Here is a 16,823-nt window from a genome sequence, read left to right as displayed (position 1 = left end):
ACCGAATATTCGGCCCATCTCTACTTAAAAACAACTTTTAATGAATGATAGCCCTAATGAATTCTATGTCTGGTTTTATCGACCGTATGGCTTACAGACTATACAGCGTGTGTATTCCATACGGGCGAATATCTTAATAACGATTACTATCGGACCCAAGGAGCCTAACTACATGTTTTCTTTTTGAACAGACGAGATTTTTTTTTTTCATACATAATAATGCAGCACGCAATGTATTACGTCCACATCAATTAGCGTACCTACTTAATTGTCATTACGACATGACTTTTATGTCATGTGAAATTAAGTTGGACGGCGTACATTGCCGATTGGTCAGATTTAAAAAAATAATTACTCTTAATTAATAACACTTTTTAACAAAATAATTATTCTATAGGATTCGTTTGATCAGATACTATAACTGGATAAATTATTCGCCCGTATGGAATCCACACGCGATATACACACACTACCTACACGATACGCCAGACACGATTAATTAGGTACAATATGGTCTTAGGTAGATACATATAGTTTCTCCTTTGCTTGGGCTGGAAGGTCAGAATGAAAACAATAAAATAGTGCCTAAACTAAACTAATGATTGGGATTAGATTAACCTGTTTCAAGCTCATGCCAAATATAAACCTACTCAAAAATTAAAAAAGTGTTACTTAATTTTTACTCAATTAATCCTTACTGAAGAACGTGGTACGTGTGAGGAGCACCTTTGTGTGGGGAACGATTTGGGGTGGGTTATTTGACTAGCTAAAGTAAGTAATTAAGTATACTTAGTATGAATTTTCTGAGACGGGTTTTGCCGTAATCTGTTAAACAAAAGCCGTTGTTTCTATTATTCACAGCGGCTAGCTCCCGTCTCCACGGCACGCGCTAAAGTCTCAGTGTAGTTAAAAAGCAATTACATATCATGGTAGTAGAGATGGGCCGAATATGGACTTTGCCGAATACGAATATTCGGCCGAATATTCGGTTCAGCTCTTACCGAACCGAACATTCGGCCGAATATTCGGTTACGCCATATTTTTAAAGCGGATGTTAAGTTAAAACTATTAAATGATTGAGATAATGGTTACATATGTTACTACAACTATGTTCTTATGAATTATGATTTAGTGGATAGCTAAAAGTTAGTTAAAACAACTCTGAACTCTTCTCAACTCTTAAACTACGGTTTTTTAACATTTTTACAAAACAATTGTATTTACATTTTGACGCATAGATCTCTTTTTAATAGTTCCTTAGAAAGCTACTAAAAAAGGAGCTTATTATCCAACGGAATACGTGAGATCCTCATTAGTTATTTACTTTGTTTATTCGGTAAATATTTGGCAACGCAATCGAATTATTCGGCCGAATACGAACATTGAAAAACTTGCCGAATATGCCGAATACCGAATATTTACCGAATATTCGGCCCATCTCTACATGGTAGCAATAAGGTTCACTACTACTTTATATACTAGTAAATTTAATTAGTTAAGGTTTAGTTTTTATTATTTATTGATGGATTAGTTTGTGGACACTAATTTACATAAATGAATAAATATTATATAAAAAAATACTTTAAGTACACACTAAATTAATGATTTTGCTTCGTGCTTTCTAGTAAATGTTTTGCGAAATATTATCTTTCAATCTGCTGTAAATAATGCACAATTTAAAGCAAAATCATGTCACGTGAATAACATGTCACCTTCCAATGACATAAGGATAATAAATACCTAATACATGTAATAACATATCCCGAGATCGGTTTACGTGCAAACGCGTTCATCTGTGAAGGGCATCTGTGGTTGCATGGCGCGTTTAGATGACATTGATGTGAATTATTAATAAACAATAACATGTGGCTTTCCTGTACTAAAGGGTACTTAAGATATAAGGACGCTAGCGTCAGAAATTGGCCCTTCTTTCAGAAGCGAACCCTAATAACTTTTAAATGGGGACTTAATCGCGTATTAAGTACCTACTATATTAGGTAAGTATTACATTTTAAACTGACCTGACTTCAGTCAGCCAGTATTCTCCGAGACCACGAGGACCGAAACGTTGGTCAGTTTAAAATGTAATAATACGCGATTAAGTCCTTATTTCATAGTTATTAGTGCGTTTTCACATTATCCGATCCTATATCGGATGTCGGACCGACATCCCATACATTACAGGCGCTATCTTGGATTTTTTCCATTGAAATCCTTCCGACATCCGCTATTGGATCGAATAATGTGAAAACGCACTTAGGGTCCTATTGTGAAAGTTTAAACCATTAGGACCCTTTGGCATGGAATACCACATACTTATCTACGAGCAGCTCTGTCAGCCCTAAAACTGAATCGAAACAAATAACACAGATGTACGAGTATTTCGACAGAGGCTTCACTTTTGGCATTAATCGGTATCGTATCGATGAGCCTTATTTAAGCATTGTTCGAATACGGATGAAAGACTACACCACCCACTTCGCATTCGCTTGGTCAATAAAATTGTAAAATGGAACCATTTTAATTAACACAAGTCAAATTATATTCTATTGAAAATATTTCAACTTGTGCTATCTTAAAGTAGTTACACCACTATATATATAAATTAAAACCGAAATAAATTACACATATGAAAGAAAAAGTGACCAAGGCCTCCAGTGCCTGAGGTCAGAGGGCGCTACGAGTCCTTGTATAGATTACTCATATGAGAGATAATTTCGACCTCAGCAGCTGTGACCTGGGTGGCCGAGCGGAAACAGGCATCTGCCGCGATTGCAGGGTACGCTGGTTCGATTCCAGCCTCAGGCACTGGAGGCCTTGGAACCATTTTATTGCTAACTTAAATTATATTTACCCATAGACTATGTAGTATGTGTAGTTTTTTAATTTTCATTAAATGAAGCTACAACACATCTGAAATTCAGAAATAATGTTACCTTTTTATGATACTCGAGCTGAAAGTGTTGGTTTATCGAATCTTTTTTATTTACAATTTTTATGTTTATTATATGCCTTACCTTACCTCTCCCAAAAAAACAAAACAATTAAAACACAAACCCCAAAGTACAAACAAAATAACAAATAAAGGAAGTAACCTAGTTTTCCAACGAATACAATGACCTAGGATGACCTAACATCGATTGCGGTGGCATCAGGAACTAGGTAACCCACGAGGGGTATAGTATGCTGGCTACCTACTTAAACCAACTGTAATATTTTTTTCAGTACAGATGGTGTTTTTTTTACGCACTAGTGCGAGAAGTGGTTCATTATATGCCAGGTCGAAACTTCGGAGGCTCATCTGTACTGAAAAACGTCGTACGATACACGTGCGAAAAGGAAATTCGTAACTCGTGTCGATTTAAAACACTCCCTTCGGTCGAGTTTTAATTTATCGCCACTCGTTTCGAACTTCCTTTTTTACGCACTTGTATCGTAATGTACTATTAGATTAATGGTAAATTATGTCTAATGAAGCGCTGGTGGCCTAGCGGTAAGAGCGTGCGACTTTCGATCCGGAGGTCGAGGGTTCGAACCCCGGCTCGTACTCGTACCAATGAGTTATTCGGAACTTATGTGCGAAATGTCATTTGATATTTGCCAGTCGCTTTTCGGTGAAGGAAAACATCGTGAGGAAATCGGACTAATTCCAATAAGGCCTAAGGCCCTTCGGGTTGAAAGGTCAGGATGGCAGTCGCTTTCGTAAAAGTAGTGCCTACGCCAAATCTTGGGATTAGTTAGTAGGATAACGGCGGATGATGATAAATTATGTCTAATCTGAGTCTCTTACACCGAATTGGAATAGAGAAAAGTGAGGCAGTCGCGTGAAGATATTTTCATACAATGTTTTCATTTGGCATGAAATTTTGTACATAATGAGGAGGCACACTTCAAAGGTTATGACAAATGGCGCCTCCTCATTGGGCCATTGCACAGAGCGAGAAGAATATATTTTTTCTCTCTCACACATATGAATGACAGTGACAAAGCGAAGTGGGATAAAATGTCAGTGTGCCTCCTCATTGCAAACGCCAGGCCGAGTTAGTTTAGTCAAAGACATTATGTAACTCCGTATAGACCGATAAAGTCTAAGAAAAAAACGTACCTCAAACATGCGCGGATCCAGGTTGGCCATACAAATAGACCACGTGACCCCCCCCCCCTGGGGCCTGGGCCTTTACCACGTGACCCCCCACCCCCCTGGGCACGAAGCTGGATCCGCGCTTGACCACAAAGCCATAGAGAAAAAGGTACCGTGGCCTAGATGGCGTTACACCTTTGGGGGACGCTCGGCTAAATGGCGCTAATATTCATATTTGACATTTATATCAAGCTTGGGCCAAATTGTCAAATCTTACGTTCAAAAGTTTTAAACCTGTGTCGAGAGATGGCAGTCTATGCACTGTGATTACATATTTTACTTTGACAGTAACTCTCTATAATACTCGATCCTCTTTATGCTCTTGATGCATAATGTAATAAGTTACTTTCAATGCTGACAGGCTTGTAGTTGACGTGATGTATGTATAGTATTCATAATATTGGTTGAACTAAACGACAAACGTACATTTTCAATTGTTACGATTTCATTCAGTCTATTGAATCACTCAGTTGAGGTATGAAAAGGCTCTTTGGACATTGTATAATCATGATTACATGCGTTTCATTTCAAAAATTTTCTGGGAAATTCGTACGGTTGTTTTATTATATTTTTGTGTTGTGTTACATTTTTCTCCACCTTGAGTAGATGGATATCGATGAGGGGAGCCTTTGCCCTGTACTGGGTCCCCATATTTAGACTTATTACATAATTAAAGTTATTATTTAGGCTAATATTTAGGATGTTTAGTTCCTGGGGATCGATTTTTTAATTTCGAACGCACGAATTTGCCATTCGAATGTCTGTGGAAAACGACGTAATGCTATTTTTGAAGAAGGACGGCTAGTAATTTTAAAACTAGTGGTAATGACCACTCGTTTTCGATTCTGGGGGCCGATTTTTGAGTCTCACTGTCACTAAAATACCGGTTGAAAACGGTGAATTGCCTATTATTTTCAGTGACAATTTTCTGAATTCGAACGCCGTGAGACTCAAAAATCGGCCCCCTGTTAGTAGAATTTAAATCGCTAGTAGTGGAGATATTATTGACCGAATTTCACGAAATCGAACTGCCGAGATTCAAAAATCGACCAGGCCCCGTAGCCGAATGGCATTTCTCCGACGCCAAACGAAAGCGATACGCCGCTGGCTCTGTCGCGCCAATACGCAAGCGCGATAGAGATAGATATCTAATTATCTACTAGCGCTTCGTTTCGTGAGCGTTTCGTGAGCGATTGTGCTATTCGGCTAGCCACCCTGTATCGGTAACGCTATAGTGATCATTTAAATAAAGAAGGCGTTTTGTTAAGGATAAAAATTTTGCTTACAGGAAAATTACATGCCTATTTTTTTATATTACCCTTTTCCACATATTTCCGTTTTCCTTGCTCCATCCTTGCCATGTGACCGTCCATCATGAATTGCCATATTTTAGTGGGAATTTCCTCTACCGAAAACAGTATTCTACAAAAGGCAGATCTTTCTGAAGACTAGTTGTGCAAGTAGCGTCGTACGTGTGATTTCCGCCTCAGTCTTGTTACGGCGCCACAATGGAAACCGGTCCGAACCGGATTCGAAGCAGTAATTCACTTATTGGTGTTGATTGATTACAGCCAATGCTTGTTCCTGGGACAACCTTTGATTGCTGGTCGATGTCCACTGAGCGTTACAATAGAAAATAATTAGTACACTTACACTTTGTATTACTTAGTACTTACCTAAATAGTTGCATTGTATTGCTCTTTGTGAAATATATTACCTATCTAAGCGCTTCAGACAGATGGTGAGATGTAAACCATAAACACACTTTTCACCACACCAACTGGTGAAGGCTCTCTTGATAGGTAGCTTCTACTTCAAAAACAAATGACAAACTTGCATTTTATCCACGAGAGCGGAAAATAATTTCATACATATTTTAACTTGATGCACAAAGCTGGCTGGTAGAATTGACGTTTAAATGATGATTTTGAATCTTTGTAAATAAAAACTTTTTACAAAAAAATACAACCGACTTCAAAAAGGAAGAAATAAAATATTAGAGTTAGAAAGAGACAAAAAAATAACCTATGTCACTCTCCATCCTTTTAACTATCTCCACCTAAAAAATCACGTCGATTCGTCGCTCCGTTTTGCCGTGAAATACGGACAAACAAACAGACACACACACTTTCCCATTTATAATATATATATATATATAGTAATATAGTATGGATTAGTATTTTAAATACATATATGCGTTACCGACGGATATTTTTGAAGTCGGTGCCAAGCCAAATTATGAAGAATACCATGAATTTGGTCTAACTCTATAAAAATATATATGTGTTTGAATTAGTTTGACGTTTTACATTAAATATTTTCCTCGTGGTGGTGAAGAATGTTATGTTTCACTAATATTTGTTTAACCTGCCTTAAAACCCTCGCAACGCTCAATATTCAACATTCTGAACCACTTGCTGCGCTTGCGGTTCAATATTAGAATCTTTCGCTTGCTCGGGTGTAAATATTGACACGTGCGGTTAAACAACAACTTTGCCCCCTTGTAAAGAGCAAAAGACCAATTAATATTCATTAAAAAATAGAACTTAAGTAATTAAATAGCTTTTCGCAGCGGTCAGTTACTTACCTGATATTTTAGTAGAGAAACAGGAAATTTCCAAACTCATGGCGTAGGTAAATAACCTCAGTACTCTTCAAGGTCATTGTGTATCTAATAAAACCTTGACCCCAGTGCCCAAATATCAAGCTATTTTTAAACACATAGATAAATAAAAAATTGTTTACATCGTCTACCTATGAATCAATCATCTAAGTACCTATGATTATCAAAATTGTTAACTGGATTCATTTATTGGGTACAAAATTATAAATAAAAACAATAATACTAATCATAATTTAAACCTTAATCTAAAAATAAATACCTAACTAAACTAAAAATATTAAAAACTAGGGGAACTCCTTAGGCATGGTGCCGTAGACACTGGCAGCATTTCCTCGCTGAATCGCTAGGCTTATTCTTTGGGCGAGGAAGCTGCCAGCCCTACGGTCACCGCTGACCTCTGACAGTTTTTTGGATAGTTCCTTAAATAAATTTAAGGCGTTCGGACCCCACGGGCCAAGGGTCTCAACGCCAAAAGGTACGAAATTGTATTCGGCGCCAAGACCCTTGTATTTCGTTTTCTTATTGTTAACTAACATCGACATTGTTGTACCAACTTACCATGAATATTCACCGAATGTATAAAAAAAGAATTAAGTAGGTACGATATCAGTATTTATAAATCCTTGAAAAGTAATTTTATTCTTGTTCTGCTGTTGCTTGCTGTAACTAGTTGAGTATAATAGGATGAATGTAATTGAATTATTTTATATTTGTTGCACTGAATGCTAAAAGAATCCGTAAAGGTGCAGGGAAATGCATTCAACTATTACACGCGCAAAAAATAAACCGATTTATTTTCTCTTTTTGGTGGATGTTCTACTTACTGGAGATAAATACCTAACCTAACGCATGAAAGCGCCGATTTTACGTCAACTTTAACAATTTTATATAAGGCACAGCGGGTTAATTAAGACTGGGGACAATTTCAACTGATCGAGTTTTTACTATAATTAAATACCTACTTACTTGAGCTTCATGTGTATCCACTGAACACGCGTGCCATGTCCGTGGACACTCTATTTAATAATGCATTAACATAAAAACATGAAAAAAATCGAGTAGGTAGGTAGTTGAAAATTGCCCAAGTCGTAATTGACCCACTGTACCTTCGTACATTGTGTAAAGCTAATACGGGCGAATCTCTTAACGGTGGTGAGTATAGGACATAAGAAATGTAATTAATTAGGTAATTTTTACTTCAAATTGAAATATTTTTTTATCCATACAAAATAAATCGGCCCACAATGTAGCTAATGTTAACACACTCGCATTAAACGCTCGTTTACAGTTGTCACTGACTATCATCGCAACCATGTTTACAGTAGTTTTGCTTAGAAAATTTTCAAAAAATAATTATAGGGTGAAAATTAAGACTAACTCAAAAAAGTAACTTAATGATGACACTAATGAATTCAATGTCTGATTTAATTTATCTCCCGTACAAGGCCTACACACTGTATATGACTTGGGCTTGAGTGTCGGTCCGACACCTGTTATCTTTTTATAGCCTTCATCAAAAACATTTACACAAGTGTTTATGACTCTTTATAACTTGTGGTGGCGGTATAATCATAATATTGTCGATAATTTATTATACAGGGTTATTATTGCCTATACTTAACCTTATGCATGATAGGTACCAGTCTTTTGTAATTTTCATTTTGGAGATATTTTCTTTGCGAGAAATTCAAAATCAAAAGATAGACTCCATACGTACCAAGGTAACATAACGACTATATTATATGTATCAAACAATTCAAACAGCACAAGAAATTACTTGGGTAAGTAAAAATCCATACCTACAAGTATATCCACTCTTCCTAATTAAGGAAAAAGATACCAGAAAATATGATGCAACAAACTAATCCATTATGATAACTGCCTGTGTTGTCCCGGTGACTAACAAAAGCAATTGTAAGTCAGGACTTCCCATCGTCATTATGCCTATATCTTGGGATTTTGGGACAGTTATCAGGAACAACAATGCCAGGACTCTTGTATAAAAACGGGAACCCGACAACTATTGAACCATTCTCTGTCTTGAGACTCTTGAGTTTGTCAAGCTACAACTTCGGTCAGACTTGAAACACTACTGAGAAGCACTTGATTTCTTGAAACGGACAGTCCAGGCTCTTGCTCTGTGTCAATTGCGTTGCGAAGAACTAAGTGGAAAAATGAAGATGCTTCTCGTCATATTGGTGTTGGTGGCTGCTGTCACCGTTAGCGAGGCAACCGACCCTGGCTACACTCTGTTTCATTGGCAGGAGTGTCAACAGATCTGCAAGACTCATTGTCGCAAAAATAATAAGAATTACTACTGCCACAAAAGCAACCAAGGAAGTATGCTGTCAGCCAGAAGATATGAATGTCAGTGCTTTGACCGTATGTAGTTGGAGGGTTAAAATATAATAGCATCATATCAATGTAGATAGATAGAGATAGATAGATAGATAAATAACTTGTACCTATACCAATCAGTCTAATCTCTTTATGCTAAATACATAAGTAGATTGGCGCGCTTAAAAATTACCTTATGAATTATTCGTTGTATTTGACGATGTATTAAATACAATAACCAAATATTCATTCTATTTCATTTAGATTACCTATCCTAAGTAAACAGTTACTATTCGCTACGAAGAATTCTTATCGGTTATTGACCGAGTCAATTGTTTCCCTCGACAATTATTACTATTCTGTATTGTACTACATATTTACGTATTGTTAATTTCCTGTATTATAGTATACGATCTTCGTCGGCTAATGAAAATGTGTAGCAAATATTTACTTCGACCTATATTATTATAATTCATGTGATATGAAGTAATTAGGTACCTAATTAAATCAAGTTTATTGTTACCTTGACTATACGAATCGGTGCAATATCCTATGGAACTTTCCTGTCCAATTTTATCAATGCATTTGAATGATAATTAAATGTTGTATCTGAAAAGTTGTAAGCATTTCTGATAAAATAGGCTAACGCAAAATTGTAGTTTTTTTTTTATGTTGAATATTTCACCCTTCATCAATAGCAAAATGTAGAATAAAAAAAAATTTGCAAATAGAAAAAAAACCAAATGTTTTTTTTTCAGAATTATGAAAAAAACATGAAAAAAAAACCGAGCACCATGGTTTTTTTTCTAAATATGGTTTTTTTCAGATGAACAAATAATTCGACAATACCGGTTTTTCGTGACTTGTAACTTGTTTCAATAACAAAACATACATTTTAATTCGATTAACATTCAGTATACAAACGTTTATTGGGGAATCCCCGATGCTGCGTGCAGCGTGGAGAGGCGGTGGTGTTGCCAACAGTAAATAGTGATAACTAACCAACTACCAGAGAAAAGAGACTAATACTTTTAAACATTGAAAATAGCGCCATCTGTAAATAACTCGAAAACTAAGAGGTACCAGCGACGATAACTCGCGTTAAGTAGGCTTTTTTTTCATGTTTTTTTCAAGCCGTTTTTTTGCTTTTTGCCGTAAAAAACCGTTTTTTTGCAACCCTAGTCGGGCCACGCTCAGTGTAGGGTTCCGTAGTTTTCCGTATTTTTCTCAAAAACTACTGAACCTATCAAATTCAAAACAATTTTCCTAGAAAGTCTTTATAAAGTTCTACTTTTGTGATTTTTTTTCATATTTTTTAAACATATGGTTCATAAGTTAGATGGGGGCGGACGCACTTTTTTTTCCTTTAGGAGCGATTATTTCCGAAAATATTAATATTATCAAAAAACGATCTTAGTAAACCCTGGTTCATTTTTAAATACCTATCCAACAATATATCACACGTTGGGGTTGGAATGAAAAAAAATATCAGCCCCCACTTTACATGTAGGGGGGTACCCTAATAAAACATTTTTTTCCATTTTTTATTTTTGCACTTTGTTGGCGTGATTGGATATAGGTACATATTGGTACCAAATTTCAGCTTTCTAGTGCTTACGGTTACTGAGATTATCCGCGGACGGACGGACGGACGGACAGACAGACATGGCGAAACTATAAGGGTTCCTAGTTGACTACGGAACCCTAAAAAACACTATGGACAGTATGGACTAGTTACTATAAAAGCTTATTTTCAACGTATTTTCGTAGTCACAGTGCATTCATCTATCATAATCATACATGTTTTTATTCCAAGATTATGGTATTTACTTATAAGTAAAGGTGTTACATACATTTATTGAGTAACATATACTAACCTTTGACACAGTATTAAGACTTTTAAAAACTCCGTTGACAATTTGACCCATATTAGGTATTTCAGATAGGTATGTATTGTTAAATATTAATCAGAGACTAATTACATGTAAGTATAACTTATTTTTTTAATTTTTATCTAACCAAAGGTGTTGTGATACTATCGCCATCTAAACGTGGATACAGTCATTTTAATGTATCCGAGGTATGTTGTACTTATGTTTATTCTTACACTTTATTTATCTTATGCGAAGTTAAATATATTTCTGCTCCAGCAACCGTTTCCTTATTTTCAAATTCTAAATAAAGCTTCAGCGGCGCGAGGCAATTTTATTCAATTTTATTTTCCTTTAAGCGCCCACTCAAGACTCGTAAATTCCAACGCAATGCGAACCCTAGACTCCGACTAACTTAAAGTAACGAAAGGTCCTACTGCCATTGGCTTATGTTTATGTAGGACCTAGGACCTAGATTTGATAAAATTTACGATATTGAGTTATTATCTGTGACGTTGGCGTGTTAATTTATTGCGCTGTATAGATTACTAAAGTTATCAGTCGTTCAGGGAAACGGATTAGATTTTAGGACATAACAATAGTGTTTCATATAGTTATGTGCTCGCGTCAGAATCTGATACGTGAATACACACATGTATTCGCATGTTACGATGCGGTGCCAAGTTCTACATTTGAAAAAAATACTTTTAAAAAGATTTCTACAGCTATAGAGGGCAGCCTTGCTGTGCAAAGTTAGCGTGCTCTAGTGGGTACTGTGGGTAGTAATTGTTAACCGTTGGAATGACGCACTAAATGCAGCTAATTAGTCATAATAAAAATATTAAATATAATCACGCAGACGTTGCTAAATAGGTACTCGACCGTCGAAGTCGAAGATATTGCCATTGTTACTTGTGTAAGAATTATTGGCTCCAATCCGAGCGCAAATTCATGATGATGTATCATAACATAATACTGAATTTATATCTCTTGATTAATGCCAACTAGCTAACATAGGTACCTATCTGTTTTGTCTTATTTGCCTACCTACTTACTGTGATCTATAACATCTATGGTATCGAGCTGCATTTCGTACTCATATTAGTATGAAGATCGCTCGTTAGTAGGTAAGAAGATCCCCTGACGCATCAGACAGACAGACACCCGAAAACATGAGATCTTCATACTAACGAGATTTCTCAGATATCAAAGCGGCAAGATGCTGATAGGTGCGATTCCACCCTTATGCATGTAGGTACAATCGCGTTGAGTCACTACTAAGTAACTTCAGTAAATATCCGAACACGTTTTTATGCTAACAGTACCTAAGTAAGAGTCGTGTTCAGATATTTTAGATCGCGTAACTGAGTACCTAGATGTAACTGAACGGTAGGTACCTTTTTTTTAATACTACGTCTGTGGCAAACAAGCATACGGTCCGCCTGATGGCAAGCGGTCACCGTAACCTATGGACGCCTGCAACTCAAGGAGTGTCACATGCATTACCACCTGCATTAGCACTCTGGAAGCATCATGCCTGAATTATTTTGCTGTCTATTTGGTAATACAATACATACTTACCTGATTAGAGAACATAATGTTATTACAACATGTGACGTTAGTGCGGTCATGGACTTTAATTGTTGATCCACTTCTGGTTCATTTTATACTGGGCATCTCATAGTTAAGCATAGTTAAGCTATGACGTTCCAGTATAAAATGAGCTAGAAGTGGGATCAGCAATTAAAGTACGTAACTGTACCTTAAGGTCTGTGGACCCGTATATATCTTTATGGATATTAGGTAACGTAGAAGATTTATGCTAACCCTCTTCGTGGATGTTCAAAGCCAATGACGCGACATCGCATCTTTAGCACTGTTGTTGTGGGCAGGTAGGTCAAGGAAATAATCAAAAGATGTTTTTAGATAATAAGCTTTATATGTATTTAAATCAGACACTGCTTGCATACATTCATATAGGTACTATTTGGACATGACATACGAGTATGTACAATAAGATAATTACTTAGAAACCAGATAAACATTGACAACTAGAAATGTGGAAAACCTGTGGGCTAATCTTAGAAATCGTCATTGGCAAAGTGCAGGCTCCTTTACGATTCCTGTCCTTTGCCACCAACGAGGCAAGTTCCAAAATGTATGGCAGTTTTGATTCAAGGAACGGAAACGTACACCAATACATTATCAATAGTAAATGTATTAATGCACATATACTTCACCCCTAACCAATATCCCATTATTTTAAAGATGTAAACATCCTAAACGGATTTTATGGAAGTGGTGAACAATTGTAACATTTCATATTTTAAATCTAACATTATAAACATTCAGATATGCCTTAAAATTTAGAATTTTCTAATTATTCGGTGACGAATCCTTTAAATCGATTCAGTGTCACTGACGACTGGAATAGCTAATGATTACTATTATAAATATTTTATAAAGCTGGTCCATTTACACAGTCGAGTCGATGAAATACACAATTATATTAACATCACATAAACTCATGCAAAATCCATAACAAAAGATTAAAATAAATGGAGCTACACCCCTTATGTCAACCAACTATCAAACTAAAATTTATTATTATTCTCACTGTTTTGACGACTAAATCTCGTTTTGCCTAAATGTAACAATATCGACAGTTTTCATTAACAATACTTGTATATTTCTAGAATAATAAGGTACTCTTTAATTTCATTATTCATATAATTATATAAACTTTTTTGTATTTCGTCGATGCTCAATTTTCATTAGTCGTTCTGAAAAACGTTGATTGAGTCAAATTTTTACAGATGAAGTTTTTAATAAAATACTAATAAATATTTAAGGGGGTAGAAAATATGAATATGAAGGACCAAAAATCTAACAGTGTGTGACACCAGAACTACTACAAATTTAAAATTTCCAGTGGATCAATCACATTTCAGAAATATGAAACTAAACGTATACATAAACACTAGAGTGGGTGTTTTGTTTATCAATACTGCTAAAATAAATAACTCCACGTAAACTTACAAACAACAAATCACAGATAGCATGCTGAAACTGCCATAGGTATACTATTTATATTTATCGGGTATTATAATATACTCGTACCGAGCCCGACTCGACCTACGGCGACCTTAGCCTAACGCAGTCTTAATCCATTCAAACAGCCGTTTACAATACATTACAACCTAATACTGACTGACAACCTTCTCCGAACCAATACTTCGTATTACATTTACTTACGATACTAGTTACAATTAAAATATAACTGCCTTAATTCACAAATGAACATGCAACAGCAAAAGTGTAGCTTTGAGTTGAGGCTATGGATTAGATGTGTAAGTGTAACAATCGTAAAAACTAACCGGAAAAGTAAATAAACATCGGCAGAAAATTTAGAAGGAAAGCAAAGTACACTATTGCGTCATGTTGATGAAACAGAAATATTTAAGTCGGATAGGTCCTTCAGCGTCTCTAGAACCAGCAGGCGGTTATTTGTTACATATTAGTAGCACATTCAAACATTACTCAACTGTAGAGTCCTCCGGTTCGTACATATCACAGATAGTGTGGCGGCGCGCGCGAGGCTTGGGGCCGTCGCGAGGCTCACAGGTAGGGCACGCAGGCCCCGCAGCGCCCGGCTCGCGGCGGAGACTCGGCGCGCGCCCTGCACACAAGCAAGGGTTAGCTCATGACCGCCGCTCCTCACTCCGCGAATCCGAGCGCCCGAGCGCTCGCTTCAGCTTCTCGACCAACCTGCTGTGGAACTTGTCCTCGCGGGCCTTGGGCGCGGGCGGGCTAGCCGAGCCCTTGGGGCTGTCGGCGTAGCGCAGCGAGACGCGCGACGGCGGCGCGCGGCAGTAGGACAGCGAGCGCATGGCGGGCGCCGAGCGGTGCGGACTCAGCGCGGCCGCCGAGCGCGGCGACAGCGCGGGGCCCTCGGAGCGCGACTCCGACACCTTCCGCACACGCCCGCCAGGGCCCTTCTCCGCGTTCTCCGACGTCTTCCGCGACCGTTGCGAGTTGTATATGTCCCAGTCGTTCTTCATGACCGGCATCATGAACGCCATCTCTTCGGCGGTGACGATGACTCTTCGGTTTTAACGTTTTTGTAGGAATATTGGTTGCGCTCCCACGAAAAGCTGGCGCTGAACGCGGAAAATTGCACGCGGACCGATATCTTTGAAGCGCTCCCGGTTGCACCGCCTCCGCGTTGTTATCCACAAAAATCCACTCGTTTCAGAGTAAAAGGGGAAGAAAAATTAAATTTATTGATTATTTCTTGAAGGACAAACAGTGGAAAAGCCGGCTTTCAGTTGTGTGTCACGTGCGCGGACCCGTCAGGATCAGGTGTTCACGCGAGGACGATTTACGGTGGAATGAAGTATTCGTGAAAACAAACCCTGATATATGGAAAATGTCGGCGCCACTGTCGCTGCGGAGTCTATTGAAAACTTTTTAATTGATTCTAGTATCGCCTTGTTTTAATGCTATAGTGGTAATTGAAAGATACCTAATACGAGTCAGAAAATTGTAATGGAAAAATACTACTCATGTTTCTGTCGAAAACGTTTTAATTAACGAAAATATGTGAAAATATATAGTTCTGCTACTCGACAACAGATGTCGCTTTATACGAAGTATTTAACGCCATCTGTTATCTATAGTCAATTTACACAGTTACCAGCGTTTACTGTAGTGCATTGTATTTGCACACTTCTGACTAGATTCAAAAGATGGCATTAATTTCAGTTGAACATTCTGTTTTTCATTGTACTTAATTAAAGCGATAAAAACAAATATATTTTATTGTTGTATGATTGTGTTTGATTTACATAAGTTTTAAATGTGCTAAGATTATTTTACCTGGGTGAAATAACGCCTATTTAATGAAAAAAAATAACGATTCAAATCAAGTATTTATTTCGGTAAATATTAAAACCATGATCAGATCAAGTATAATAGATTCACTTTTGATATGTATAGGTAATTCCACGGAGGTTGAAGTGAATGATAACACACACAGCTAAATGAAGATTAGTACTGATTGCAAAAAAATGAATGAATGAAATGAGTGAGTGAATGTAAAAAAACGATTAATATATTTTTGAAAAACATTATTATTTATTGATATACTTATCATTAATGGTATGAAAAGCAGTAAAAAATAATGAACAAATCCTTATATAAACTACCTTCACTTGGTATATCTTCATCTGATTCGTTAGGATTGATTATAAGGTTTGGGTTTTCGGTTAAATCATCTATCATAGGTTCCCTTTCCCTATATCTTTTTTCGTTTTCTTGGGTTTTTCTGAAAATACTGTGAAACGTTTCTTTATCAAGTGCTGCTATTTCTTCGTTTAATTTTCTCATGACGCTATTAAATGTGAACTCAGTATTACTAGCTGGATGTCGCGGTGGCACGAATAAAATTTTGCTAAGGTCAAACGATATTATTTTATTAAATTAAATTATCCGGTGAACTTTATAGCTCATATGAAATTTCACTTCCAAATAAGTATTCAGCTATCGATATATTTTATATCGGAAGGATGTCCCTATGTTAATTGACGTTATTGCTACCGCGACTTCTATGTCTGCTAATAAGTAATGAAAAAATAAGTAAACACCATTTTAACAGCTACGATGATAAAATAAGGCAATTTATTACATATTATCTTTGATTACTACAATTAATATTAAAATCATAATCTGACAATTAATTAATCACATACGAGATATTTTATTTTCTGTTTAGTTTGAAAATTGTTCTATAGACGTAATTCTTAACAAAATAGTAAATAGAAACTTTTTGGTCTTTCTTGCTATTCACTGT

General features: G+C 36.7%; 2 protein-coding genes across 2 annotated transcripts in view; both read right to left on the bottom strand.

Annotated features, from left to right (window-relative positions):
- The window catches only part of LOC125235159 (THAP domain-containing protein 5-like), a 34,412-nt gene extending 28,868 nt beyond the window's left edge, over nt 1-5,544 (bottom strand). The window contains exon 1 of the mRNA XM_048141612.1: nt 5,460-5,544. Within this exon, the coding sequence (XP_047997569.1) occupies nt 5,460-5,527 (68 nt within the window). The 5' untranslated portion in view covers nt 5,528-5,544. The remainder of the gene's footprint in view (nt 1-5,459) is intronic.
- Nucleotides 5,545-12,891: 7,347 nt separating this feature from the next.
- On the bottom strand, nt 12,892-15,684 carry LOC125235181. The gene is made up of 2 exons (XM_048141643.1): nt 14,741-15,684; nt 12,892-14,651 (listed from the first exon to the last, which is right to left on the bottom strand). The coding sequence occupies exons 1-2, from the start codon at nt 15,052-15,054 to the stop codon at nt 14,591-14,593; spliced, it is 375 nt and encodes a 124-aa protein (XP_047997600.1). The 5' UTR covers nt 15,055-15,684; the 3' UTR covers nt 12,892-14,590.
- Nucleotides 15,685-16,823: the final 1,139 nt, after the last annotated feature.

The sequence above is a fragment of the Leguminivora glycinivorella genome, chromosome 17, assembly GCF_023078275.1.
Source record: "Leguminivora glycinivorella isolate SPB_JAAS2020 chromosome 17, LegGlyc_1.1, whole genome shotgun sequence".
Taxonomy (NCBI): Eukaryota; Metazoa; Arthropoda; class Insecta; order Lepidoptera; family Tortricidae; genus Leguminivora; species Leguminivora glycinivorella.
This window is presented reverse-complemented; position numbering and strand designations above follow the sequence as displayed.

What these genes read in the sequence shown, in the direction of transcription:
- LOC125235181 (XM_048141643.1), bottom strand. Translation starts at nt 15,054, where the DNA reads ATGGCGTTCATGATGCCGGTCATGAAGAACGACTGGGACATATACAAC. An exon ending in GAGGACAAGTTCCACAGCAG is followed by an intron (nt 14,652 to 14,740) that starts GTTGGTCGAGAA and finishes GCTTGTGTGCAG; the next exon opens with GGCGCGCGCCGAGTCTCCGC.